The sequence below is a fragment of the Lepus europaeus genome, chromosome 10 (genome assembly GCF_033115175.1).
Source record: "Lepus europaeus isolate LE1 chromosome 10, mLepTim1.pri, whole genome shotgun sequence".
In the NCBI taxonomy this organism is placed as follows: domain Eukaryota; kingdom Metazoa; phylum Chordata; class Mammalia; order Lagomorpha; family Leporidae; genus Lepus; species Lepus europaeus.
Window position 1 is genome coordinate 68,423,849 of NC_084836.1, and position 27,750 is coordinate 68,451,598.

The window sequence follows — 27,750 nt, forward strand, 5'->3', positions numbered from 1 at the left end:
GGGAGGGGAGGAGTAGGGGAAGGGGAGGGGAGCGAGGGCCTGCGAGGGAGGGCGCTGGGGCGGGTGAGGGGAGGCGGGGGTGGGGGTGGGGGTCCTGCCTGCGGGGGGAGCGGGGCCGCCCCTTGTCCGGCCACCCCCACTGTCCAGTCCCGCTCCCGGCCGCGGCGGCCGCAGCAGCCGCAGCAGAAGCGGCTCCAGGATGGTGAGCGCCGCTGCCCCCCAGCCCTGGCCTGTCGCCCCCGGCCCGCGCCCCCGCCCCGGTCCCTGGGCCGGACGCCCTCCCAGGCCGCGCACGCTCACCTAGGACCCGGCCGGGATGCCGAGGTACGGGGGCTGCGGACCGGGGCGGGGGCAGGCACGGGAGCGCGCGGGCGGGCCGGGGTCAGGGGGTGGTGACCGTTCGGTCGGGGTGTCCGGAGCTTTGTCCGCGGGCGCGGGGCCGTGAGAGGGCCGGAGAGGGCGGGGGCTGCGGGTCGCGGGGTTCAACTAGGCGGGGGTCGGAGGGCAAGGCCGACGAGAGACCCTAGCGGGTGCGTGGGAGCCGAGGGTCACTTCCCGGGGGGAGGGGGCGGGCGGAGCAGGGGGTCGCCGCTGGGCCGCCGAAGGGCACCCCCTCGCCACCCCTTCCAGTGCGCAGGCTGCATCCCTAGGGAGCAGCCGGCTCCGGGGGGTGGGGGGCCTGCGCGATTTCTGGGGGCGGGGGGAGCGGGGAGCCAGATTTGCGGGTTCGGGTCCCAGAAGGATCTAGCGTCCGGAGCCCGAGGGCCGGCCCGCAGGCCCCTCCCACTCCGTCAGGTCTTTGTCCAGCGGCCCCTGTGTGTGTGTGGGAGGGGGTGGGGGCTGGGTTACGGCCCGGAGATTCCCCGGCGTGGTGACGGAGCAGTGACAGGAGACCGAGGCTACTTCGGGTGCCTGCGCCCCTAACGCCCACCCCCTCCGCTTCTTCCTGCCGTGGCCCGGGAGCGCAGAGCCCAGTCTCTGAGTGTTGGGGCTGCAAGGGACACCCCATTACCTTCGCCCGTGGGCTGCAGGCTGCAAAGGACACCCCCTGAGCTCCCCCTACCTGGAGGGAGCCCCCGAAACTTCCCATCCTCTCGAGGCTACACAGAGATTCCCATGCTAGGGTCCAATTCGCAGAGGGGCCCCCGCGGGGTGCTGGGTACACAGTAGGTGCCCAAGCAGGACGTGGACCCCCCTCTCCCGGCCCCGCCGGCCCCCCATGGCCCCGCCGGAGGAGGGGGCCTGGGAAGGGGTCTGCCGGGCGAGTGCGAGCAGCCTGGAGCCGGCGCCCCGCGGCGGCCCGGAGCGCAGGGGTGGGTGGACGGGTGGGTGGGCTGTTAAAGGGACGGTCACTAAATCAGGATTAGGCCGTGGGGCTGTCAGGCTGCCGGCCCTGTCTCCATGGATACCTAATTTGGAGGAGAATAGAGGACGGAAGAATGTTTGTGTTGTCGTCCGCACGGGCTGCAGCGGCCGAGCCGGCCCCTGCCTCGTTCCGGCAGCGAGGAGTGGGGACCCGGTGCCAGCCCCACTGTAGGCTTCCGGCGTGGGGGCGCTTCTCGGATCCCGGCCTCGGCCTTGGCTGTGGAGCGGCCCAGAGGTGCCGGGGTGCATCCGAAGACCTGTGATCCTTCAGGGCGGGGGGGGGGGGCGAGCCGTCCCAGAGCCCAGCCCGACCCCCACAAGGCATCTTCCGTGGTCGGCGCCCGCGAGCCTCCCAGCCCGGGAGCAGAGGCTGTGGCCTGCTGCGCCCTGGCCTCCCAGGACCCGTGCGCTGGGCACCAGCCGGGGTGCGCGGTGCCCGCGGCCCTGAGCGCTCGGGGCAGAGGGCGGGGCGGGACTTCCTGGGGGTGGGCGAGGAACGGGGCGGGGCCTGGTGAATCCCCTTCTCCCACGTTAACACCGTTTCGTGGATTTCTTGAGTTCATCGGTGTGCGCAGAGGCCCCAGCGCCCCTGATCGCCGGGCTGTAGTAGGTTCTGGAGGAAGCTCTCTTGGACCAAGGGGTTGTAGCTGTGTGGAGCAGGGCAGCCTCTCTCCTGAGGCCCAGCTTGCCTCCATTCCTCGGGGGCACCCCCATCCCCCCGGGAGAAGAAGAGGGGGCTGAGAGGCGCTGGGAACTCTGCTCCAGTCTGGCTGTGGTGTGGCCCCGGGCTGGGCTGTAATTGGACAGTTCTGCAGCCCGCACCCTGAGGAGCTTGGGAGAGCAGACTCCAGTGCCCCTTCCTGCCTTCCTGCTGGTCATCCATGGCCGCAGCTTCTATAGATCAAGAATCCCCTCCCTCCCCTGGGCCACAGCTTTATTGCTGAAATCTCAGACTCTCTCCACGCAATTTCACGCCTCTCTGCCTTTGCGCCCTGCAGTTCCCCAGCCAAAGGCCTTCCCCATTGTCCCCGTCTCCCCACAGCCTCCTCATTCTTCAAGGCCCAGCCTGGATGCCACATTGCTCCAGAGCCTCCCGAGAGTCTTGTCGCTGGCTCCTCCCTCCCTCCGTGGCCTCCCAGCCCTGCACCTGTGCCTGGCTGCACCCTTTGTGGAACATAACCCTTTCCCTCCTGCCTGCCTCCCCTCCCCGCAGAGCGTGGCACCTTGTGGGTGCCCACCAGTGTCTGCTGGCCCAGCACGTGGCAGGTTGTGAGGGCTTCTCACCAGGCAGCCTGCACGGCGCCCACTCTGGTCACTTCCAGGCCAACCGCTCTCTGCTCCTGGGTGGTGGAGACCCCTGGGTGGGTCTCCTGCTGCTGCTGCTCCTCCTCCTCCATGACCCTCACCCCACCCCCACCCCCAAGTGTGGGAGGACTTTGCCCCTCTCCTTCCCCGTGGACCCGCATTCCTTCCCTGCCATTATCATCCTGTTAAACAGAGAGGCCAGTCAGGGTCCATATGGATTACATTAACAATTGCTTATTATCTGGGCCCAGACTCCCCCCACTCTCCACCCCCCAGCTTCTACTGCTGCAGTTTCTGGGCCCTTAGGAGCCCGCCTTCCTGCCTCCCCCTCCCCCCACCGTTGGTCAGCCAGGGAGGGCAGAGGACAGGCCGGGTCGTCCCCCCCCCCCCCCCCCCCGCCTTCCTATGCCTGCTAGCAGTTTCGCCTCTACTCTCAACTGGGCAGTTAAGACTCCCTCACCCGATTTCATGCAAACCAGGTTCCTTGCAGGAGCATGGCTCTGTGAGGCTCCAGGGCTGCATGTGGCGGAGGTGGACCCGAGGCCTGGGTGCACCTGCGGCCTGTAATACTGAGGGCCCCTGCCTTGCCCACACCTGGTAGACCTCCTAGTGTACTGGAGTCTTCTGCTGTTTTGGGCAGCTGGAGAGCCAATGAGGGAGATGACCAGGGCAGGGGGCCCCTGACGGGCTGTGTGGCATTGGGACCCAAGACGTGTCTGCAGTGACAGCAGCCAGACATCTGTGGCAGTCTCCTGGATGGCAGCTCGGTTGGCCTCGGAGGATGGGAGTGGAGCTGCTGCTTAAATGCCTATCACCCTCGAGATTGCCCAGCGTGGAGATCCAAAATAGATTTTTTTTTGTTTGTTTTTGTTTTATTTTTGACAGGCAGAGTGGACAGTGAGAGAGAGAGACAGAGAGAAAGGTCTTCCTTTTGCCGTTGGTTCACCCTCCAATGGCCGCCACGGTAGGCGTGCTGCGGCCGGCGCACCGCGCTGATCCGATGGCAGGAGCCAGGTGCTTCTCCTGGTCTCCCATGGGGTGCAGGGCCCAAGGACCTGGGCCATCCTCCACTACACTCCCTGGCCACAGCAGAGAGCTGGCCTGGAAGAGGGGCAACCGGGACAGGATCGGTGCCCCGACCGGGACTAGAACCCGGTGTGCCGGCACCGCAAGGCGGAGGATTAGCCTAGTGAGCCGCGGCGCCGGCCTCAAAATAGATTTTTTAAATAAAGATTTCATTTATTTATTATCTGAGAGGCAGTGCTACAGAGAGAGAGAGAGAGAGATCTTCCAACCGCTGGTTCACTCCCCAGATGGCTGTAATGGCCGGAGCTGGGCAGATCTGAAGCCAGGAGCCAGGAGTTTTTTCCAGGTCTCTTACATGGGTGCAGGGGCCCAAGGACCTGGGCCATCTTCCACTGCTTTCCCAGGCCATAGCAGAGAGCTGGATCGGAAATGGAGCAGCCGGGAGTCGAACTGACGCCCATATGGGATGCTGGCACTGCAGTGGGGGCTTAGCCCACTACAACACAGCGCTGGCCCTCGTAGTGGATTTTGATTCAGAGCCCTTGGAGGGGCTAATCAGAGTCGCCCCCAGAAAAATGTCCTGCTGTTAATTGGTACTAGGTTTTGCAAACTGCTTTCCAGGGTTCTTGGGCTCCCCAGACTCTCACTCGAGTCCGGCCCGCTCTGATGTGCTGCAGCCCAGGGCTGCCAGCCTCCGCCCTCGGTGCTCACTCTATGGCCATGGTGTTGGCAGGGGCGAGAGGGGGCCTGGGCCAGCCTTCAAGTGGAAGGGATCCATTGTCAGTTTGGGGTCTGAGCTGCTCATCCCAGCCTGATGGGGAGGGCCTTGCTGTCTTAGGAGTGGCAGGCAAACCTGGCCCCAAGCCTTTGCGTGGCTCCGTGGCCCACGCTCACATAACACTCATGAAACACGCTCTGTCCTCTGTGAGGTGGGCCTCAGAACAGCGCCCAGCTCACGAGCACTGCCGTGGCCCTCGTTGCCCGGCCGGGGAGAGGAGACTGTGGTGGGAGCCACCCCAGAGCCTTGGCTGTGTTTCTCCTTAGTGCCTCCCCACAGTGAGCAGTCTGCAAAGCCTGGGACCTCAGCCAGGCTTGAGAGGCTACCCAGCCAGGGCCTGGAGTCCTGGGCCCCCGAGGCTCCCTCCAGGCTCACTGAGCCCTGAGCTGGCCCGTGCATGCCTGGAGTGTCCGCTGAGAGCCCTCAGCCTCCCACTTGGCCAGGGAGACACAGGGGGTGTCTCTAGCCCTGGCCTTGCTTGCCATGGAGATGGGTCAGCGTCTAGGTGTTGAATCATCCCACAGCCTCTGACACGGGGCCAGCTTCAGGGACCTTGCAAGGATTGGGGACTGGCTCAGAAGCGAAGGGACAGGCTATGCTTTCAGGACCAGCCATCCCTGTATTCCCTGGGATAAGGGAGCCTCTAAGGGCACAGGAGCTGGGGAGGGGACAGGACGGGTTGGAGCAGGGAGGCCTCAGGCAAACACCAGCTACTTGGCTGGCGCAGGGAGTCATTTCCTGGTGAGGCTGTGCCAAGTGACATAGGGAAGGGGACAAAGGCCCCTCCTTGGGGGCCTGGATCGTGGCACAGCTGATTAAGCCGCTGCCTATGGTGCCAGCGTCCCATGTGAGTGCCAGTTGGAGTCCTGGCTGTCCCACTTTTTGATCCAGCTCCCTGCTAATGAGCCTGGAAAGTCAGTGGAGGGTGGCCTGAGTGCTTAGGCCCCTGCCACCCACGTGGGAGACCTGGAAGAAGCTCCTGGCTCCTGGCTTCGGCTTGAGTTGAAGTCCTGGCCATTTGGGGAGTGAACCGGCACATGCAAAAATCTCTCTTTCCCTCTCTGTAACTCTGCCCTTCAAATAATTTTTTTTTTTTAAGCCTGCAGCTTAGGGAGTGTCTACCTGCAGCTTTGGCCTGTGGATGTTCAGGGGGCTGGTGGATTTTGTTCTGTCCAGGCCAAAGGGGAAGAAAGCTGGTAGGGCTTGGGTTATATCTGAAAATGGACCCTTCCCCCCCCACACAGCCTGCCTGCCTGCCTGCTCCCTGGGGACTCCAGCCCCCAGGACAGATTGCCCTCACACCCAGCTCCTCCAAGGGGATGGCATCTCGCTGGTGGCTGGACCCGCACTACTCCACATGGAGGCTGCTTTCCCAGAAGGCTGTCACTCAAAACAGCGTCTCCCGGGCTGAGCCTCTTTGGGCTTGAACTCTGGGGTCTGGGCCCTTCCTTGAGAAAGATGCAGCTGCCCTAATGGGCTGGGGGAGGTCTGGAGTTCAGTCTGGGACTTGTCTATTAGACAGCCAAGTGCGGGTGACCCAGAGACGACAAGAAGAGTGCTTGCACTTGCCCGGGCACTCGGATGCTGAATGTCCCTGCTGACGGGAGCTCAGCACTTCCAGGCAGCCCACCTGTTCTCAGACAGAGCCAAATGCCTTTTTTTTTTTAAAAGACTTATTTATTTGAGAGGCAGAGTTACAGAGAGAGGAAGAGACAAAAAGATGAGGGGAGAGAGAGAGGAAGAGACAGAGAGAGGTCTTCCATCCACTGGGTCACTCTCCATGTGGCCACTACAGCCAGAGCTAAGCCAGAAGCCAGGAGCTGCTTCTGCATCTCCCACGCGAGTGCAGGGACCCAAGGACTTGATCCATCTCCTACTTCTGTCCCAGGCCATAGCAGGGAGCTGGATCGGAAATGGAGCAGCCGGGACTCAAACCAGCACCCATTTGGGATGCCGGCACTGCAGGTGGAGGCTTAACCTCCTACGCCACAGCGTCGGCCCCCACCTTTGTTTTCTTAGCTATTAAATGGGAGCGATGGCTTCTGGTTCTCAGGTGGGAGGCAGACAAGCACCTGGCTGGAGACTGCCTGGGCGATCGCCCTCTGTTCTAACTCTGTTTCCTAAGTTATCTGTGCCTCAGGGTCCTCCTTTGTCCTTGGGAATAAAGCCCTGTGGCCCTTGGGTGATGTAAGTGACCTTGACCTACAGGTGGAAGCATGTAGGGCAGACTTGGTGTTGGGAGTCCCATAGGGGCAGACAGAGCAAGGGGCTGTGGGCCCTCCTCAGCGTCCTCTCTCTCTCTCTCTTTCTCTCTCTTTTTCTCTCTCTCTGTGCCTGTGGCCCTGCCCGCTCATACCAGGTGGACCGGCCAAGCTGCATAGCTGGAGTGACTCAGCTCAGCATCCCCGGGCCTGGGAAGGGACAGGAGGAGGCTGAGGTGCCCCTGGGGGAGCCTGGGTGGGCTGCCTGGTCCTGTTACTCACCTTTGGGCAGCCCAGACACCCCCCCAGGGGGGTGTCTCTCCCCCACCCCCTGCCAGGCCAGGAATAGAAAGTCACCCAGCCCTTGACAGCCACATGCAACCTGAAATGCCACAAGTCACCCCCGGGACCTGCTCCTGGTGATAGGGGGGTCCTGGAGGAGACCCCGGGCTCTTGGGCTCAGACCTGTGGTGGGCAGCCCTTGGAGAGTTCATGGGTAGAATTGTATTTCCGTGTCGGTCATGGAGTTTATAGTCCTGGTTGCTTTTATTTTGTGCAGTGAGAATGGTATTTTTTTTTTTTTAAGATTTATTTATTTATTTGAGAGTCAGAGAGAGAGCTTCTATCTGCTGGTTCACACCTCAAATGACAGCAGGAGCCTAGAACTCCATCTGGGTCTCCCACATGGGTGCAGGGGCCCAAGTATTTGGGCCATCCTCCACTGCTTTCCCCAAGTGCATCAGCAGGGAGCCGAACCGGAAGTTGGGATGCAAACCAGCACTCACGAGGGATGTTGGCGTCACAAGTGGCGGCTTAACACACAGCGCCGGCCCGAGAAAGTGCTTTTGAGAACACACATCTGTTCCCGATAGCCAAAGGGCCTATAGAACTGGAGAGAGCCCTGACCATGCCACACCAGGATGCAGACCCCAGAGGAGACGGGCATAGCTGTCCAGAGCTGGCAGCCCCCTCTCACTGGGTACCTGTGTTGCATGGGCCAGCTCATTGGAGTCCCCTGCAGCCTTGGGAGAAGCAGAGTGGGTCCCATGTGCAAAGCCAATCATCCCTTAATGGGCCCGGGGCTGGGCCGATGTGGAGGAAGGCGCCCGAGAGGGGCCCTGGTGGCAGGGTCGGAGGCTGGTGGGGGCTACAAAGGGACGGACTGTGGTGCCAGCCTTGGGGACTTAGCCCTGACCAGTGGGGGTGGATGCTGTGTTTCAGGGGGAAGGAGCACTCACAGGCAGCCCCACGAGAGGAGGATCAGGCCAGAGGGCAGAGGTGGTAAAATCAGCAGTAGCAGGTGGCGGGGGGGACACGTGAGAACTGTGGGCCACTTCACACAAAATGTCAGCGGCACTCCTGGAGCCCTGAGTCTGCATGGACAGGAGGTGCACTGGGCTGTGTTCGGTCCCTGAGGCCCCCCTGCAGGCTTACAGGGTCCCACGCCGAATCCCATGTCTCCTCTTGGGTTCCCAGGGACCTCTGGGAAAATGAGGCTCAGGCTGCAGCTGAGTCTGGGCATGGGAGGTGCTGCAGAGGGGCCTGGAGCTGAGCATGTGAACTTGCCGGGGCGGTTTCTAAGTGGCAGGGGAGTGGGGAGGGCGGGGGCTGTGAGGCAGGGCCCTGGGGCTCCTTCTCTGCTGGCAGAGGAGAAGTTGGCGCCAGGCCTCCCAGGGTTCAGGGTCAAGCTTGGGGCATCCCCGGGAAACTGGGATCTAGCACTCAGTCTGCATTTCAGTGACAGCCAGGCGGTCAGGGGCAGGGCTGGGGATCTCACTCCCGCAGGGTGGCGCTCTTACGGGCCCCAGCAGGCTTCTTCCTTGAGGGCAGCCTTGGAGAGCCCCGCCCTTCCTCTACTCTCCCAGGCTGCAGCACCCAGGTGGAGCCTCCCCCTGGCCCTGTCTCAAACCCGGAGCCCTTCCGGGTGGTATTGAGAACATGGGGACATCCACCCAGCATCCTGGAGGCTGTTTCAGGCCGGTGCTACTCCAGGGACAGCTGATCACGGGGAGGGGTGGGGGGCTGAGACCTCCAGATGGCCTCCTTGGGCTTGCTAGAGTGTGCCTGGAGCCCCCCAGCCCTGGGTCAGTCTTTGAGGCTTCAGGCACCTGCCTCACTCATATCCCGACCGGGTCAGGCTGTCTTGGGTGGGCTGGGGGCAGCAGTGAGGGTGAGGATGGGGCAGAAGGCAGGAAGGACTGTGTCTCACTGTGGAATGGGCTTGTACTTAATCCCCTCACCCCTTGCTGGAACTCAGGCCCCCAGCCTCGTTTGCCACCTCTGGGAGGTGACAGCTCTGGCTGTGCGGGGAGCTCTCTGGGAAGAAGAGGTAGGTGCACTCTGGTCTCGATCTCTGCCTTTCCAGCCCTGTTATTTATTTATTTATTTATTTATTTATTTTTTTTTTAAGATTTATTCCAAAGTCAGAGTTAAAAAGAGAGAGAAGGAGAGGGAGAGAGAGAGAGAGGAGGGGTCTTCCATCCCCTGGTTCACTCCCCAAATGGCTAGAGATGTGCTGGTCCGAAGCCAGGAGCCAGGAGCTTCTTTTGAGTCTCCAATGCGGGTGCAGGGGCCCAAGGACTTGGGCCATCTTCCACTGCTTTCCCAGGCCAGAGCAGAGAGCTGGATCGGAATTGGAGCAGCCAAGACTTGAACCGGCGCCCACATGGGATGCTGGCGCTGCAGGCGGCGACTTTACCGGCTATGCCACAGCACCAGCCCCTCCAGCCCCGTTATTGAAGCCCACTGCAGCTCCAGGCACGGGTCAGTTCCCAGCCACAGAGACTCGAGGTTCGAGGGGGCAGGCAGCCTGGACCCTCCTGGAGAGTGCCCAGAGAGAAAATGCTGGGCTCACCAGAGTGGCTTCCTCATGCCGGCACTGCCTAACCAGGTGGAGCAAACCAAATTCAGATAAATCGTGTTTTCTCAGGGAAAGGACAAGGGTGATTTCCAGGCTGGGTCTCCCGGCCTGACTCCTGCAGGGAGAGATGATGGGGACAGCAGTGGACATCGGACATCACCTGGCTTGGGCTGAGCTGAGGGTGGAGCCCCAGGAGGCGGGTCTGGAGAAAGCCCCCGAGAGAAGGAGGCGGGCAGGAGGGGAGCATTTCAGAGCTGGAAAAGTGATCAGCGGCTCTGATGAGGCTGGAGTGGGGCGGGCAGCCTCGGGCCCCAAGCTTGGACAAAGGTGGCCGCCAGGCTGAGCCCTCCCCCGACCCAAGGCCCACATGGAGCGGGGGCCAGGCAGGGGCCCAGTGCCCTTCCTGGAGATCGGGATGAGGCTGAGTCTGCAGGTGCAGCATTGGCAGCCTGGGTCCTGGGTCCAGCTCGCAGCTCCTCAGGGCCTTTACCTAGAGCAACCCCAGCTTCCTGGGTCGTCCAGGGGCTGTCTGATCGGTGACTGTGGGAACTGAGATTTTATGGGCCGCTTACCCACTGCGGGAGCTGGGCCCCCCCACGTCAGCTTCCTCCCAGCCCCAAGCAGGTGCCCACCCCCCTGCTGTGTCTCCTCCCAAGCTCCCTCTCCTGCTTTGTCAGTTGTAGGTGGAGCTCCTGTAGTCCCCGGGCTGGGGGTGGGGGCACAGAACAGTGGGACTTACTCTCCGGTGCTGCGATTGGCCAGAGGGCCATGGGAGGGGGCTCATGGACGCAGCTGGGAGTATGTGTGTATATGTGTGCATACGCATGGGTGCGTGGCTGTTTGAGGAGTGGGGGCTGGGGTGTCCACTGTGCCCAGATCATTGGGCAGAGACAAAGGACTTTCATCTGGCCTGGAGCAAGGATCAGGCCCCTGGCAGACCATGTCCCTACCTGATCAAGCCGGTTAGGGAGCGCACCTGTCCAGCCTTATTCCCTCCCACTACCCCTGGGCGTGGTGGGGGCTTTGTCAGCGTGGACGGGTCACTGCATGAGTGACTGTAGTTTTAGCTGGGGTCGTGGCTGAGACTTAAGAGGCTGTGGGGCACAGGGGAGATGCACACCTAAGGAGACAGACAGCCTACACTGGGGAAGAAGTGGTGGGAGGCTTTGACACGTCTTGGGAACTTCCTTGCTGATGGTAATCCAAAGAGACTTCTTCAAAGAGGGGGTGAGTGAGGCTGCGGCTTGGGCTGGAGCTGAGCATTAGCCAGGGAGCCCTGGAGACCTGCTGATTTTGATGTGAGGGCCCTGCTCGGGACTGGGCATTTTGGCCAAGGCTCCGGTAAGGAAGGGCTGGCAGGATAGGTCCAGGTCCTTCTTTTTTAAAAAAATATTTATTTATTTATTTGAAAGTCAGAGTTATACAGAGGGAGAAGGAGAGGCAGAGAGAGAGAGAGAGAGAGGTCTTCCATTCGCTGGTTTACTCTCCAAGTGGCCGCAACGGCCAGAGCTGTGCCGATCCGAAGCCAGGAGCCAGGAGCTTCTTCCGGGTCTCCCACATGGGTGTAGAGGCCCAAGCCTTTGGGCCATCTTCTACTGCTTTCCCAGGCCACAGCAGAGAGCTGGATTGGAAGAGGAGTATCCGGGACTAGAACCGGCACCCATATAGGATGCTGGCACTGGCAGGCTGCAGCTTTACCCACTACGCCACAGCGCCAGCCCCTCCAGGGCCCCTCTTCCTAGCTGTGGTGACCTTCGCAGGTTCACTTTGCCTCCTTGAGCCACCGTTTCCTCCCTTGGACAATGATGGGGAGAAGGACACCTGTCTGGCGGGCACGGGGCGAGGCGTGGGAGTGAGGGACCACTGTGAGGCTGGGAGAAGGAGCCGGCTCCTTCCACAAGGGTGTGGCCCCTGGCCTAGCTTCTCAGGACCACAACAGATGGTCCCAGCGCGGCTGTGGCCCTGACCGCGGATGCAGGCAGGGATTTCAGTGCCGCCCCCTCCCCGGCATGCACACACACACACACACACACAGAGCCCAGATGCGGCAGCTTCTCCCGCTGACCGCCTGCTGTTTGGCATTTGACACATGAGGAGGGCCGAGGCCGCAGCCCCACCCCCACACCACCCCACCCCCGGCCCAGAGAGGAGCCAGGCTGGCGCGGAGGCCTCACTGCCTCCAGGAAGCAGGTTCCCAAGGGCCCTGATCTCTTTACCATGTGTCCGGCGGCCTTTGATGGGAATTCCATCGGCCCTTTTGTCCTCTCTCGGGGGCCTGAGTGGCGGTGGAGACAGAAGGAGGGAGATTTTTTTTAAAGAGGGAGTCCAGGTGGGGCCTGTGGGGGCTGGGGTGGGTGCCTTTCAGCTCCAGCCAGGCCAGGGCTGCATGGTCTCCTGGGTTCACAGACACAAACTCCCCTGTCACCCCCGAGGTAGCCTCCCGGCCCCACCTCCTGCAGCTTAGTGTCCTAGGTGGGCTCAAATGTGGTCACCTTGACTCTTTTCTTTATCTGACACAGAGGTAACTTCAAGTCCCTTTGCTCCCCCATCCATCCATCAACCCACCCACCCATCTGTCCATCCATCTGTCCATCTATCCATTTATCCATTCACCCATCCCCACACACTTATCCACCCGCTCATCCATCCATCCGTCCATCCGTCTGTCCACCTATCCATCCATACACCCATCCACACACATCTGTCTACTCACTCATCCATCTGTCCATCTATCCATCCACCTATCTACCCACCCCTCCATCCATCCACCCACTCATCCATCTGTCCATTTATCCATCTACCTATCTATCCATCCACCCATCCACACACACCCATCCATTCATCATCCATCCATCTGTCCATCCACTCATCCATCTGTCCATCCACTCATCCATCTGTCCATTTATCCATCCATCCGTCCATCCACCCATCCATCTGTCCAACTACCCATCCATTCACCCACCCACACACACTCATCCATCTACCCACTCATCCACCCACCCACTCATCTTTCTGCCCAGTTATCCATCCACCCATCCATCCATCCACTCACCCATCTGTCCATTTATCCATCCATCCATCTACCTACCCACCCACACATCCATGCGTCCATCCATCTATCCTACAGCCCATTAAGAACTTAGTGTGTGCCAGGCACCGTCGTAGGTGCTTGAGATATATCAGTAGATGAAACAAAGTCCTTCACTCATGGAAACCCTCCTGGGTCACACAGACAAGGAAGTCCTCATCGGATTAGGCTGAGTGCCATACAGCCAACATCAGACTGAGGGGGACAGTGGGGCTGGAGCGGAGCAGGTAAAGCCCACCTGCTGAGGGTTTAAGAACCAGGCAGGCCAGGGTGATGAGTTTGGAATTTATCCTGAGTGCCGTGGGAGCCAGCAGATGCTTTGGGGAAGAATGAATGATAGGGAGTGTTTGCTAGGCCCCTAGGTGGGTGCTGATGCTAGCCGGTACATAGGGTGGCGTAGAGCTGGGGACGTGAGCTGGGAGACTGCTGCCGCCATCCAGCGGGGAACTGTCCCTGGAGGCAGCGAGAAATGGCTTCTCTGGGATAGAGTTTGAAGTTCAGCCTGCAGGACTTGGTGGCGGGAAGGGTGACAGTGAGGGTGACGCTGCCCTAGTCCGTGATGAGGAAGATGGAGGGCGGGCAGGCAAAGCTTGCTTCTGGAAGCGTTGGTTCTGCAGCTCAGTCCGGGCTATGGGGGTGTCAGGGAGAAGTGTGGCAGTGGGGGGAGGGGGACGCTGGCTTGAAGAGCCAGCCCAGTGCTGGGAGTTGTGCACCGAGGGCTGACCACTGACCAGCAGTGTGCGCGTGGTGCAGGTGGCGTGTGGGGCAGGGTGCCTGGCTGTACCTGGAGTAGCCACTTCACTGTTGTTGTGTTGGGGGTGCAGGTGCAGGGTAACAAGCAAGTAGAGAGAGGATGTAGCTAGAGGGGATTTAGATATTTTGGTGTTTTTTTTCCCCCATGAAATTGGACGAATACTCCAGTATTTGTTAGTGGGGCTTGTTCCAGCCTCCCCAGGAAGGCCAGGGTTCTGTTGGAGCTGGAGAGGCCGGGGAGGGATGCGGGAACTGATCAGGGAAGCAGAGGGAAGAGTAGGTGGCGGCGGGGGGCGGGGCACTGTGATGGGCGATGGGTGGCAGTGGGCGGCAGTGCCGGGAGAGGGCTGGCCTTGGAGCTGAACAGGGAAGGGCGGCCATGCCAGGATATTAGGGGAGCAGCGCTGGCTGGCTCCGTGCTGGGCGTGGCACGCTCACCTTCCCCCACCAAGGACAGAGTGTGAGGGCAGGAGAGGCTATGTCCCCGCAGTGTGCATCTTTGTCTCACCCAGCCTGGGCAGGTGGCACAGAACTCAGGCCAGTCAGATTCCAAACTCTGGTTCCGGTTCTCCCTGCAGAAGGTTGTGTGGCCTTGGGCCAACCGCTGTCTCCCTGGGTGCTGCTGTCTCCTTCTCTCCGGGCTGGGACCTCCCCTACACCCCATCCCCAGGGCATCCCCTCTTCCCTCTTCCAGATCCCAAGTCTGCATCCGAAAAGACTCTCAGCTGTGTCTGAAGCCCCAGCTTTCTTCTCTGCACGGCTTAAAAAAAAATCATTCTCCCGTGATTCCTCCTCAATGATTAACATTTGTCTAGGTGTTTTAAGGGTAATAGAATGACAAGTTTTCATTTTAAAGCTTACTTTTGGGGGCTGGCACTGTGGTGTGGAGAGCTAAGCCTCCACCTGCAGCGCAGGCAACCCATGTGGCTGCTGGTTCGAGTCCCGGCTGCTCCACTTCTGATCCAGCTCCCGGCTGATGCACCTGGGAAAGCAATGGAGGATGGACCAAGTGGATGGAGTTCTAGGCTGCTGGCTTTGGCCTGGCCCAGCCCCAGCCCCAACTATTGTGGCTGTTTGGGAAGTGAACCAGCAGATCGGAGATCTCTCCCCAACTCCTCCACCTTTCAAAAAAAAAAAAAAAAAAAAAAGCTTTAAAAACTTGTATATATCCATGGTGTACAAGTATGAAGTCTTGAAATCTGCATACATTGGGGGATGACTAAATCAAACTAATTAACATATGCACTGCCTCACATACTTATCTGTGTGGAGAACACTTAGAATCTACTCCCTTAGCGATTTCCAATACTGAGTACGTTGTGATTGACCACAATCACCACACTGAACAATAGCTCTCTTGCACTGACTTCTCCTAACAGAAACTTGGCATCCTTTGAACACCTCCCCCTCCCTGCTTCCTCCCTCCCACCCTTCCTCCCTCCCCCCTCCTTTCTCTTTCTTTTTCTCTCTCTTTCCTGTCTCCCTCCTTCCTGCCTGGCTACGGACACTCCCACCTTGTCTTCCAGCCTGGGAGCCTGGGCCCAGTCTGCATGTCTTCAGTGCTGGTCCCTGGGCCCGGCCTGCTGGAGGTGGCGTAAAAACTTGCTGTCTGCAAAGAGGAGGCAGTGGCGCCGTGCACCTGCCGCAAATGCGTTGCAGCCTGAACACGCTGGATCATGCAGTTTCCACTCTGGCCTCCTACGGCTCATCCCGAACATGCATTGAGCCCCACCCAAACCAGACCCTGGCCCAGGTCCCCGGCATCCCCCAGGCAGAGTTCCGGGGTGGGGTGGGCAACAGTCCTCTCCGGTGCCGTTGTCACCCCTCCCATTGTCACCCCTCCATCTCCTCTCTCTTGCTGTAACTGGAGATTGGCATGAGGGGGCAGGGCCCAGAGGAGGGGGCACAGTCTTGTTGAGGCTCTGCCAGGCAGCCAGCCCAAGACCCCCACCCCTTCCCCCCCACCCCTGCAACCCACCCAGGGCACCGGTTGTGAGCAGCAGACAAAAAGCCTGGAACAAAAGGCCTGTGAATGGATGAATGGGGTTTCCCTGTGCGGGGCCGGACAATGGGATTCTCCACGCAGCCCCTCGGTCCCAGGCGGAGATAATGGAGTGGAGAAGCCTTGCCCAGAAGGGCGGCCTCGGCCTCTTCTCCACACAGGCGCGCATCCGCTGTGCAGCTGCCCCTCCTTCTCCACCCTGCCCCCAAGCCCTATTTGGTCTGGGGGTGGGGGGTGGGGGGTGTCGGTCCTTCCTCCTGGTAATGAATCCACAATCTCAGTTTCTGTTAAGATCTAGGGAGGTCTTGGGCTTCCCACCTTGCATAAAATGTGTTCATTTAATTGAAAAGCAGAGCAACAGAGAGGGAGAGAGCAAGATCTTCCATCCACTGGTTCGCTCTCCAGATGCCTGCTACAGCTAGGTCTGGATCAGGCTGAAGCCAGAAGCCAGGAACTCCATCCGGGTCTCCCCATGGGTGCAGGGACCCAAGCACTTGGGTCATCTTCTGCTGTTTTCCCAGGTGCACTAGCAAGGAGCTGGGTCGGAGGTGGAGCAGCTGGGACTAGAACTGGTGACCATATGGACTCCCTTTCTGTCTCTCCCTCTCTCTGTAACTCTTTTTTTTCTTAAATTTATTTATTTGAAAGGCAGGGTTACAGAGGGAGGGAAGGAAAGACAGAGACAACCACAGAAAGAGAGATCTGCCATCCACTGGTTCACTCCCCAGTTGGCCGCAACAGCCAGAGTTGTGCTGATCAGAAGCCAGGAGCTGGCTTCTTCCAGGTCTCCCACATGTGTGGGGGGGACCAAGCACCTGGGCCATCTTCCACTGCTTTCCCAGGGACATGAGCAGGGAGCTGGATTGGAAGTGGAACAGCTGGGCCTTGAACCGGCGCCCATAAGGGATGCCGGCATCACAGGTGGTAGCTTTACCCACTATGCCACAGTGCTGGCCTTAAAGATTTATTTACTTATTTGAAGTCATGGAGTTAGAGAGAGAGAGAGAGAGAGAGAGAGAGAGAGAGGGAGAGAGAGAGAGAGAGAGAGAAAGAAAACAATATCTTCTGTCTGCTGGTTCACTCCCCAAATGGCCACAATGGCCAGGGCTGAGCCAGGTTGAAGCCAGGAGTCAGAAGCTTCTTCCAGATCTCCCATGTGGGTGGCCAGGGCCCAAGCACTTGGGCCATCATCTGTTGCTTTTCCCAGGTCATCAGCAGAGAGCTGGATTGGAAGTGGAGCAGCCAGGACTTGAACTGGTGCCCATACAGGGATGCTGATGTTCCAGGCAGCAGCTTAACCCACTGAGCCACAATGCCAGCCCCTGAAATTTATTGTAAAGGTTTCTAGAGGGAAGAAAAATGTCTGAAGTCTACCTACCAAAGCCAACTGTCTCAACACACAGATGACGAAAGTGGACACACAGCAGGGTCAGGGGTCTGGCCTGTGGTCACAGTGACAGCTCAGGTACCTGCAGCCCAGGATGCCAGGGGAAGGGGGAGGGGCGCACCATCTGAGCCTGCCTCAGGCCACATGCCTGGAGGGCCACAGGGGGCAGAAGCACCTGGGGGGGGGGCACGTGGCAAATAGGTGTGGCAGGGCGCAGCCGGTCTGCCCAGCCTCAGGGTACAGTGTTAACAGGCAGCAGGTTCACAAGCAAGAGTCCCCTCTGCTCGGGCCGTTTTGCTGGGAGGAGATGAGATTCTTCAGTGCACAGCTCTGGGCCATGGCCACGCTTGTGAGCCAGCACACAGGAGTGTTGGTACAGCCGAGTTGTGACCCAAGGACCAAGGGCTGGGCTGAGAGGCAGCCTGGCAAATCTGCAGGCCTGGCTCTGTAGCCAGAGTGCTGGGCTCCACTGTGGAGTGGCTGTGGGACCTCGAAGAAGTGGTATTCCCTCTGACCCTCAGTCTCCTCATCTGGAGAATGGGATGATAATGGTATTGATCTCAGGACTGCCAGGGCTACGTGAGATATTGCAAAGCAGAGAATGGGGCTGGTCGGCTTCCATGGCTTGGGTGCTGGGGAAAGGCACAAAGATCAGTGTGCCACGTCACAGTTGGCCGGAAACACCGGCAGAGAATGTTCCGGCTCCCTTCTCCCTGGGGGGGGGGGTGCAGACATGCTGAGTCACTGGCAGCACGGGTTGCTGGGTGGGCTCTTAGTGGATGCTGGACTGTGTACTTCACCGACATTCTTTTTTTTTTTTTTTTTTTACTTTTAAAAATGTTTTATTTACTTATTTGAGAAGCAGAGTCACAGACAGACAGACAGAGAGAGATCTTCCATCTGCTGGTTCACTCCCCAGATGGCTGGAGCTGCGCCAATCCGAAGCCAGGAGCCAGGAGCTTCTTCCAGGTCTCCCACGTGGGTGTGGGAGCCCAAGGACTTGGGCCATCTTCCACTGCTTCCCCAGGACACAGCAGAGAGCTGGGTCAGGAAGTGGAGCAGCCGGGACTCAAACTGGCGCCCATATGGGATGCTGGCACTGCAGGCAGCAGCTTTACCCGATATGCTACAGCATTGGCCTCCCAACATTCTTTTTTTAACCTTTAAAACCAATCTGTGTCCTTTACCGGATGGAGAAACTGAGGCTGGATGAGGGCCAGCACCATGGGTCACACAGAGCCTAAGCCTCCATGAAGACCAGGTCTCTAGCAGTCAGAGCTGATTCTCAGGGGACTGGGTGTGGCCCGGGAACCTGGAAGGTGCTCTCAGGGGCAGGGGCTTCTTTCCTGCAGGCTCGGGCAGGAGCTGGAATGGGGGGTGCTGTCTGTGTAATAGCAGGATTGCGGCCTGTGGCCGGCCTGGGGACAGGGAGGGGAGACAGCAGGCTCCACCCACCCTCTGGAGGCTGTGTGCGCTGTGCGCACGCCAGCAAGCTGGGTCACACAGAGCATGCACATGTGAGCAGCGTTCTCGGCCCCACTGCAGCCTCACCCGTGTCTGCCTCACACTTCTGCTCTCCTCCTGCCCTCCTGTGGAGCCTGGTCCAGGGGCGGCTGCGTTCTGTCTCCGGAAGGAGGGGGTGAGGGTCCTACAGGCTCCAGGATAGCCTATGGCTGCCTTGCTCGCAGGAGGAACAGGGGAGGCCCGCCAGCAGAGGGCGCATTGCTTCAGGCAGAGCCTGACGCCCCAGGAGCAGCGCAGAAGGGGAGCAGGGGACTGGCTTCTGGGGGGGGGGGGGAACTGGCTGTTGGGGGGGGGGCTGGGTCCAGGGCGGTATCTGGAAGGCGGGAAAAGCTGAGCCGTTCTGAGAGAGGAGGGGGAGCTCACCTGGGCACCAGCTCCCAGCCTGAGGTCCAGCGGGGATGGCAAGATGAAATCAGGGCCCGAGGTGAGGGAGATCCACGCAATGGCTGCATTTTTTTTCTTTCCTGGCTGAAATGGGAAGAGAGTTCCCCGGAGTGGAAGGGCCGGTATCCGAGGAGGCTGAGGGTTAGCCATCAAGTCCCGGACAAGGTCCCACTGGGGAAGGGGCTGAATCCAGGGGTGAAAAGAGGGGGTGGCATGGAGTTGGGGTGCAAGTGTGGAGGAGGACTCAAGCGACCCACCATCTCCAGCATGCAGCGGGGGCCCTGAGGTTGGTCTGAGGGTGAGGATTTTTAGGGAGGACCACTGGGGGCCAGGGTCCGAGGGAGCTCGGCCCAGGGTCTCTGGGTACAGGGACCGAGGATACCACGTGACAGCAACCAGGAGGACCAGAGCAGCCAGCAGGGCCTGGAGGAGATGTGTGTGTGGATACGTCTAGATCCAGAGGCTTTTTTTAAATTTTAAAATCATAATTCAAAGCAGTCATGATGTAAGTCAGCCCCAAATCACCCATGTCTTGGGTGCACGTGGCGCGCTGATGTCCACATACGCAGTGGAAGGGGGACGTCCACCTGCCCCGAAGTTGCCCTTGGGGTCCTGTCCTCCAGCTGCTTGGACACACACAGCGCATTATTCCCCGAAGTCCACGCCTTTCGGCACGGGGCTGCTTCTCCCTGGCACCAAAGCCCACTCTCTTCCCTCTATGGGAAGGAGCCAAGGCAGAGATACCGGTAAATAGGAAACAAACAAACAAACAACAACAACAACAAAAACAAAACCAAACCCAAATCCCAAACCGGCTAGGGGTCCATGCAGCAATACAACGCTTACCTCCCGTGACCCTGCCACAGCCACTTGTGACCTTGAAGTTGCAGGAAATTACCGAGTAATGCCGCCCATCTCAGGGGGCCCTGTGGGCAAGAGCTGCCCCCAGACCACTCTCAGCTCTGCGCCCTCGTGCCTCTAGAGGGAGGCTGCACCGGCTTACACCTTCAGAGTCTGTCTTCTGCCCCAGAGAGGACACTGGGTGATCTCCAGCTTCTTCTCTAGCCTTGCTCAAAGCTCTGGTGGTCCTGGCATGTCTGGGTGCTCCTCACGGTCCCACAGGCTGCACACTGCCCAGGAGCTCTGCTGCTTCGTTTTTTATCAAAGATTTATTTTTATTTATTTGAAAGCATTACAGAGAGAGAAAGGTCTTCCACCACTGGTTCACTCCCTAAATGACTGCAGCAATCTGAAGGCAGGAGCCAGGAGCTTCCTCTGGGTCTCCCACACAGGGGCCCAAGGACCTGCGCCATCTTCCACTGCTTTCCCAGGCCATAGCAGAGAGCTGGATGGGAAGTGGAGCAGCCGGGACTCGAACCAGCGTCCATATGGGATGCGGGCGCTTCAGGATGGGGCTTCAAACGCAGCCCTCTTTTTTTTTTTTTTTTTTTCTTTCCTAAGACAATCTGAGGCTTTGACTAGTACAGGAGTCTCTGCCCTTTCACTACTTTATCTGCTCTAAATCTTTTCATTTTTAATGTATTGGAAAGGGGGAGAGACAGAGAAAGATCTTTCATCTTCCGGTTCATTCCTCAGGTGCCTAAAGCAGCAGGGCTGGGTCTGGCTGGAGCCAGGAGCCTGGAACTCCATCCTGGTCTCCCACGTGGGTGGCAGAGGCCCGGGTACTTGGCCATCACCTGCTGCTTCCCAGTGTTTAGTAGCAGGGAGCTGGATTGGAAGAGGAGCCAGGACTCAAACTGGCGCTCTGACATGGAATGTGGACATCCCAGTTGGTGGCTTAACCCTGCTCTACTTTTTTTTTTTTTTTAATTTAATTTTTTTTTTTTTTGACAGGCAGAGTGGACAGTGAGAGAGAGACACAGAGAGAAAGGTCTTCCTTTTTGCCGTTGCCGTTGGTTCACCCTCCAATGGCCACCGCGGTAGGCGCACCACGCTGATCCAATGGCAGGAGCCAGGTGCTTCTCCTGGTCTCCCATGGGGTGCAGGGCCCAAGCACTTGGGCCATCCTCCACTACACTCCCGGGCCACAGCAGAGAGCTGGCCTGGAAGAAGGACAACCGGGACAGGATCGGTGCCCCGACCGGGACTAGAACCCGGTGTACCGGCGCTGCAAGGTGGAGGATTAGCCTAGTGAGCTGCGGCGCCGGCCAACCTGCTCTACTTCTAGGGGGGTACAAATCATACCATACACAGAGCTGTGGGCGTATTATGACGGTTGTCCAGAGGGTGGCAGTAAAGCACCTTGAGAAAGGGCACTGCCCTGACTTGCTTTTTAAAAAAATGTATGCGATGGGGGCTGGTGCGGTGGCTCACTTGGTTAATCCTTTGCCTGTGGCGCCAGCATCCCATATGAGTGTTGGGTTCTAGTCCCGGTTGCTCCTTTTCCAGTCCAGCTCTCTGCTGTAGTCCGGGAGAGCAGTGGAGGATGGCCCAAGTGCTTGGGCCCCTGCACCCACATGGGAGACCAGGAAGAAGCTCCTGGCTCCTGGCTTTGGATCGGCGCAGTGCCGGCCACAGCGGCCATTTGGAGGGTGAACCAATGGAAGGAAGACCTTTCTCTCTGTTTCTCTCTCACTGTCAATAACTCTACTTATCAAATAAATAAATAAATGAAAATGTGAGATACACTACACATACATATATACACAATGAAATAATAGTCAGCCAAAAAAAAAAAAAAAATGTATGCGATGGAGCCGGCATTGTACCGGGTAAAGCCGCCACCTGCAGCACCGGCATCTCATACGGGCACCACCAGTTCAAGTCCTGGCTGCTCCACTTCCAACCCAGCTCTCTGCTATGGTCTGGGAAAGCAGAAGCAGAAGATGGCCCAAGTCCTTGGGCCCCTGCACCCATATGGGAGACCTGGAAGAAGCTCCTGGTTCCTGGCTTCAGATCGGCACAGCTCTGGCTGTTGCGGCCATTTGGGGAGTGAACCAGTGGATGGAAAACCTCCCCCTCTCTGCCTCTCCTTCTCTCTCTAACTCTGACTTTCAAATAAATAAATAAATTTTTTTTTAAAAATGGGAACCTCAACTTGCTGGTTTACTCCTCATGCCTGTGACAGCCGGGGCTGGGCAGACCTAAGGAACAATTCAGGTCTCTCACATGGGTGGCAGGGACCTAAGTACTTGAGCCATTACTGCTGCTTCCCAAGGTGTACATGGGCAGGAAGCTGGATGGTCCAAGCAGGTTTGAACCCAGGGACTCTGATGTGGGAGGCCGGTGACACAAGCGTTCAAACATCAGCCCTGGTCCTGGCTAATTGAGTGTCTTGTGCTCTGCACCTTTGGAGGTGCTGTGCCTGTGATCTGGGGTACCCTGCTGCCTCTAGCCTGCCTAGTCAGCTCGGCCCCTCACTCTCACTCATCTTCCCATCAAGCTGCCACCTCCACGGTGAGGCTTCTCACCAGGTGTGGCATGCTGGCCAGAGTGCAGAGCCCCAGGCTCACATGCCTATGTCCTCACAGGGATCTCTCCCAGCTGGCTGAAACAGCCCATTCATGGTTAGCAAAGCACTCGGGATTTACTCAATGAAAATTTGCCTAGGTTGTGAGAATGCCCAAACCTGTCCAGTAACTCATCAGAAGCTTAGGTTTGAGAAATAATCCACAGCAAAAATACTTGTTCTGGGCACACCACGGGCCCTTTCCGTTTTTTGAGATTTTGTTCTAGGATCGGGCCTGCCCACTGGAGCCATATGCTGGGGGAGTGCTGGTCCCCAGGCTCTGGGTCTGTTTTAGCAATGTTTGACTCATACCTCCCCGCCCCCTCCCCTTCCTCTCCCCCCAATTTGGAAGGCAGTTACAGAGAGGTTACAGAGGCAGACAGAATGAATGAATTTTCCATCTGCTGGTTCACTCCCCAAATGGTCACCATAGCCAGGGGTGGGTCAGACCAAAGTCAGGAGCTTCATCCGGGTCTCCCATATGGGTGCAGGGGTCCAAGGACTTGGGCCATCTTCTGCCTTCCCAGGTGCACGAGTAGAGAGCTGGATTGGAAGTGGAGCAGCCAGGTCTGGAAGTGGTGCCCACATGGGATGATGGCACTGCAGGCAGTGGCTTTATTTATTTATTTGAAGGGCAGGTTGGAGAGAGGAAGGGAGAGAGGTCTTCCATCAGTTGGTTCACTCCCCAAATCGCCACAATGGTCAGGACTGGGCTGATCCGCAGCCAGGAGCTTCCTCCAGGTCTCCCACCTGGTTGCAAGGACCCAAGCACTTGGGCCATTTTCTGCTGCCTTTCCCAGGCCATTAAGAGGGAGCTGGATCAGAATTGGAAGAGCCGGGACTTGAACCAGTGCCCATGTGGGATGCTGGCATGGCAGGTGGTGGCTTCACCTGCTGTGCCACAGTGCCAGCCCCTTTTTTGCTTCTTTTGAGCAATTTTTTTTTTTTCACATTGCAAAGTGAGTCTAATCTCATGTTCGTCTGGTTTCTGGGAAACTCAGAAATTTGTGACCCGCGGTCTGTGATCATGTGACCCCGTCTTCTTCGCAATACGGCCTGAGTAATACTTGTGTACTGTGGTGAGATGCATTTTGGGAATGAAGCAGCTGGCAGGTAACCCGCCCTGGGCACACAGCCATTATGGTGCGGTTGGGGTGGGGGTGGAACCCCAGGGCGCTCCAACTTCACCAGGCAGAGGCCCAGACGCCGCACGGAGAGGAAGTGAAGGGATTTTTGGGTCAGCCACAGCGGGTTGTCAGGGACCGTGAGGCTGAGAGGCACACACAGGGAGCATTTCTGATCTCAGGCCCAGAGCGGGCTTTAGACTCTCAGGGGTCGCCACTGGGAACAGGGCACGTGGGAGTTCCAGCCGGAGGGTCAGGAACCCCGGGCACTCTGACAAAATCATAACCACTGCCTTCGAGATCAAGGTGGACAAGCCCCCAGGCTACCGGCACTGACCTCCTGGACACCAGGAGGGGGAAGGGCGGGTCCAGCTGTTGGCCGTGTCCTTTGGAGGCTTCTCTTGGCTCTGAGGGCAGTATTTGGAGCTCATTTTAATCCCGGGGTAGAAGGGGGCTTTGGTGCCAAGCGTGCGAGGGTAGGAGGCTGGCGGGGGCTGCTCGTCGGTGGAGGCGGGTTCCCAGAGGCCTCTGCTGGCTCTCACTCGTCGCGCCCCTCTCTCTCTCTCACCTGCAGCTCTGTCAAAGATGCACTGGACACAGGAGCACGCCCAGCCCCTCAACCAGTGGCCAGAGCAGCACCTGGACGTCTCCTCCACCACGCCGTCGCCGGCTCACAAGCTGGAGCTGCCCCCGGGGGGTCGCCAGCGCTGCCACTACGCCTGGGCGCACGACGACATCTCCGCCCTCACTGCCTCCAACCTTCTCAAACGTTACGCAGAGAAGTATTCGGGGGTCCTGGACTCGCCCTACGAGCGCCCCCCCCTGGGCGGCTACGGCGACGCCACCTTCCTCAACGGCGCCAAGGCGGACCCCGAGCCCTGGCCGGGGCCCGAGCCGCCCTATCCTTTGGCCTCGCTCCACGAGGGCCTCCCGGGAACCAAGTCGGGCGGCGCGGGCGGTACCGGGGGCCTCGCGGGTTCCCCGGTTTTAGCGGGGAACTTGCCTGAACCCCTGTACGCCGGCAACGCCTGCGGGGCCACGTCGGCGGCGCCCGAGTACGCGGCCGGCTACGGCGGCGGGTACCTGGCGCCCGGTTACTGCACGCAGACCGGGGCCACGCTGCCCCCGCCGCCCCCGCCGCCCCCGGCCGCGCTGCTGCAGCCCCCGCCGCCGCCGCCCCCCGCCGGGGTACGGCCCCTCGGGGCCGCTCTACAACTACCCCGCGGGCGGCTACGCGGCGCAGCCCGGCTACGGCGCCCTCCCGCCGCCCCCGGCCGCGCCGCCGGCCCCCTACCTGACCCCCGGCCTCGCTGCGCCCACGCCCCTGCCCGCGCCCGCGCCGCCTCGGCCGGCGCCCGCTTCCTATGGCTTCCAGGCGGCTGCTCCCGGCGCAGAGGCCGGAGTGTCGCTGAAGCGCAAGGCTGCCGACGAGGGCGCGGACGGCCGCTACCGCAAATACGTGTACGAGCCCGCCAAAGCTCCCGCGGCCGACGGCGCCCCCTACCCCCGCCGCGGACAACGGCGAATGTCGGGGCAACGGGTTCCGGGCCAAGCCGCCGGGAGCCGCGGAGGAAGCGTCGGGCAAGTACGGCGGCGGCGTCCCGCTGAAGGTTCTGGGCTCCCCGGCCTACGGCCCCCAGCTCGAGCCCTTCGATAAGTTTCCAGAGCGGGCCCCGGCGCCGGCTGCCCGCGGCGGCTTCGCGGTGCCGTCGGGGGAGCCTCCCAACGGCGTGGACCAGAGCGCGCTGGAGCTGGTGACGAGCAAGATGCTGGACTGCGGCCCGCCGGTGCAGTGGGCAGACGTGGCGGGCCAGGGCGCGCTCAAGGCGGCGCTGGAGGAGGAGCTGGTGTGGCCCCTGCTGCGGCCGCCCGCCTACCCGGGCAGCCCGCGCCCGCCGCGGACCGTGCTGCTCTTCGGGCCGCGCGGCGCGGGCAAGGCACTGCTGGGCCGCTGCCTGGCCACGCAGCTGGGCGCCACGCTGCTGCGGCTGCGCGGGGCGGCGCTGACCGCGCCGGGCGCCGCGGAGGGCGCGCGCCTCCTCCAGGCCGCCTTCGCGGCCGCGCGCTGCCGCCCGCCCGCGGTGCTGCTACTCAGCGAGCTGGACGCGCTGCTGGCCGCCCGCGACGACGGCGCGCTGCAGGCGCCGCTGCTGGCCTGCCTGGACGGCGGCTGCGGCGCGGGGGCCGACGGCGTGCTGGTGGTGGGCACCACCGCGCGGCCCGCCGCCCTGGACGAGGCCACCCGCCGGCGCTTCGCGCTCCGCTTCTACGTGGCGCTGCCCGACGGCCCGGCCCGCGGGCAGATTCTGCGGCGGTCGCTGGCCCAGCAGGGTTGCGCGCTGAGCGAGCGGGAGCTCGCGGCCCTGGTGCAGGGCACGCAGGGCTTCTCCGGGGCCGAGCTGGGGCAGCTGTGCCAGCAGGCGGCGGCCGGAACGGGCCTGGCGGGGCTGCAGCGCCCCCTTTCCTACAAGGACTTGGAGGCGGCGCTAGCCAAGGTGGGCCCCCGGGCCTCCCCGAAGGAACTGGACTCGTTCGTGGAGTGGGACAAGATGTACGGCTCCGGACACTGAAGGAGCGCGCGGGAGACCGCGGGCGCCGCCACCGCTTGCGGGGAAAGCCGTTGGCCAAAGTGGGCTGGGGATGGGGGGTGCTTTGCGGGTGGATTTCATTTTTGGGGGAAGGAGGACGCTTCTTCCAGGCAGGTCCAGATGCCAGATGCGCTGTGTACTCAGGTTTTTTTTTTTTTTTTTTTTCTTTCCTATTTATTGTGGAAGGGAGGCTCGCCATCTCCGCTGGCGATGGGGCGGACCCGCACGGGGCCGGCACCCCTGCCACAATTCCTTTTTGCCTCCTGGCCCTCTGAATGGCACCCTGCACCCCTCCGCTTTCTCTGCAGTCGCTTTGTCGCTGGCCCTGTTTCTCTTGCGCCTTGTTGTCGTTGTCTCTCCCGCGCCTCTGCCGCTGTCCCTGGCCCCCTGGTTCTGACTCAGTGTCCCTGAGCCGGGAGATCCAGAGGCCCCGGGACTGGGGAGGGAGGGGAGGGCGGGAAACTTCCCTCCCACCTCCTTATCTCTCACTCAGCCGGGATGAAAAAAAACAAAAACACACCCAAAGCCCAAAGAAGTTTTTTTTTGTTTGTTTGTTTTGTTTTGTTTTGAGGAGAAATCCCAGAGATGTAGCTTCTTTATTTTAGGCCTCTTAATTTTTGTAAGATGTGTAGCGTTTGCTGTTTTTCTTTTGACAACTCAGGAAGAAACTGACCTCAGAAAGAATGTTGGACTTTGGCTGCTGGTAGCCGGCTTGGGGCAGGGGCAGGGGCGGGGCAAAACCCGGAGCTCTTCCGGGGCAGAGACAGAATGTATTCCTCAGGGCTTCCTCCCCAAGTCCCCACGGGCGGTAGGCAGGGGTGTGTGTGTGGGGGGGGCTGCCGGGTGGTCTTCAGAGGGGGTGGGGCTTGCTCCCTGCCTACTGCTCCCCCCACCCCTTGCCGCAGCCTAGTATCTCCTGGGAAAGGGTTAATCCAGAGTTGGGATGCCCCTTGTCCATGGCCTGCTCCTGGCCCAGCAAGTGGGCTAAGAGGGCCCCAATGGCCAAGGGGATGAAGGCAAAAAGTCCCCAGAGAGGCCATCTCACCCGGGGGCCCTGCCTAAGCAGAGGGCCTCCAGTCACCTGAGCTAGGAGGATCCCCTGGGCAGGGAAGACTGCCAGCCCTCAGCTGCCTTCCCTGTGTGTGTGTGTGGGGGGGCTTGTGCAACCCTCACTGGGCCCCTCAGAGCCCCAGCTCTGAGATGCAGGTGAGGCAAGAGACGGGCACCGTGCAGGATTCAGCCGCGGTCCCGCCCACACTTCCCCCAGGCCTGGAGCCCTTTTCTCTGAGAGCCCTAGCCCTCTCCTTCCCCGTGCCACCTGGGCAGGCACCCCTACTCTGTTTCACACCTCTGAGCTTTGGTCCAAGGGGGCGCCTCCTCTTCCCTCCCCCAGCCCAGCCTCTCTCCCTTGCCCCTGACTGCCCATGGAGCTCCTACAGAGTCTACCGCCTCCCCCTCCTGGCAGGGAGGGTGTCCCTGGGGGACATTCCAGGTGCCAAGGTGCTGAGGGCCCATGCTGGCCCGGGAGCGCTGTCAGGAAAGCTGCTTGCTTTTCCCTCTTGGTCTCTTCCAAACCCTCTCTCTCCCGGGAGTCAGCCGGGTGCAGAGGGAGCGTGCGGTGAGCGAGGGGTTCTCTCTCAGGTGTGTGTGCGCGCGCGCGTGCGCTCTCGCGCAGGGGGCGGGTGGGCGGAGCCAGTCAAGAAGAAGGGTTGGGATCCGTGTCTTCTAGAGGCAGACAGCTCCGGGGGTAGACAGGGGCTCACTGACCAAGACCCAGGCTGCTCTCCCGGGCTCTTCCTGTTCCCCAGGCCTGGGGGACTTTGCACAAGGAGACAGCCCCCAGGCTACCGGTACCTACCTCCTAGACACCAAGGTAGTAGGGAAAGGGCAGGTTCA

The 27,750-nt window shown here is 60.2% G+C and overlaps 1 protein-coding gene across 1 annotated transcript; it reads left to right on the forward strand.

Annotated features, from left to right (window-relative positions):
- The first annotated feature begins 168 nt into the window (after window positions 1–168).
- Window positions 169–27,750, forward strand: FIGNL2 (fidgetin like 2). Its single transcript, XM_062202199.1, is given in 4 exon segments — window positions 169–324; window positions 23,841–24,433; window positions 24,435–24,770; window positions 24,772–27,750. Coding segments are annotated over 3 exon segments (1,983 nt in total). The 5' UTR covers window positions 169–324; window positions 23,841–23,851; the 3' UTR covers window positions 25,837–27,750.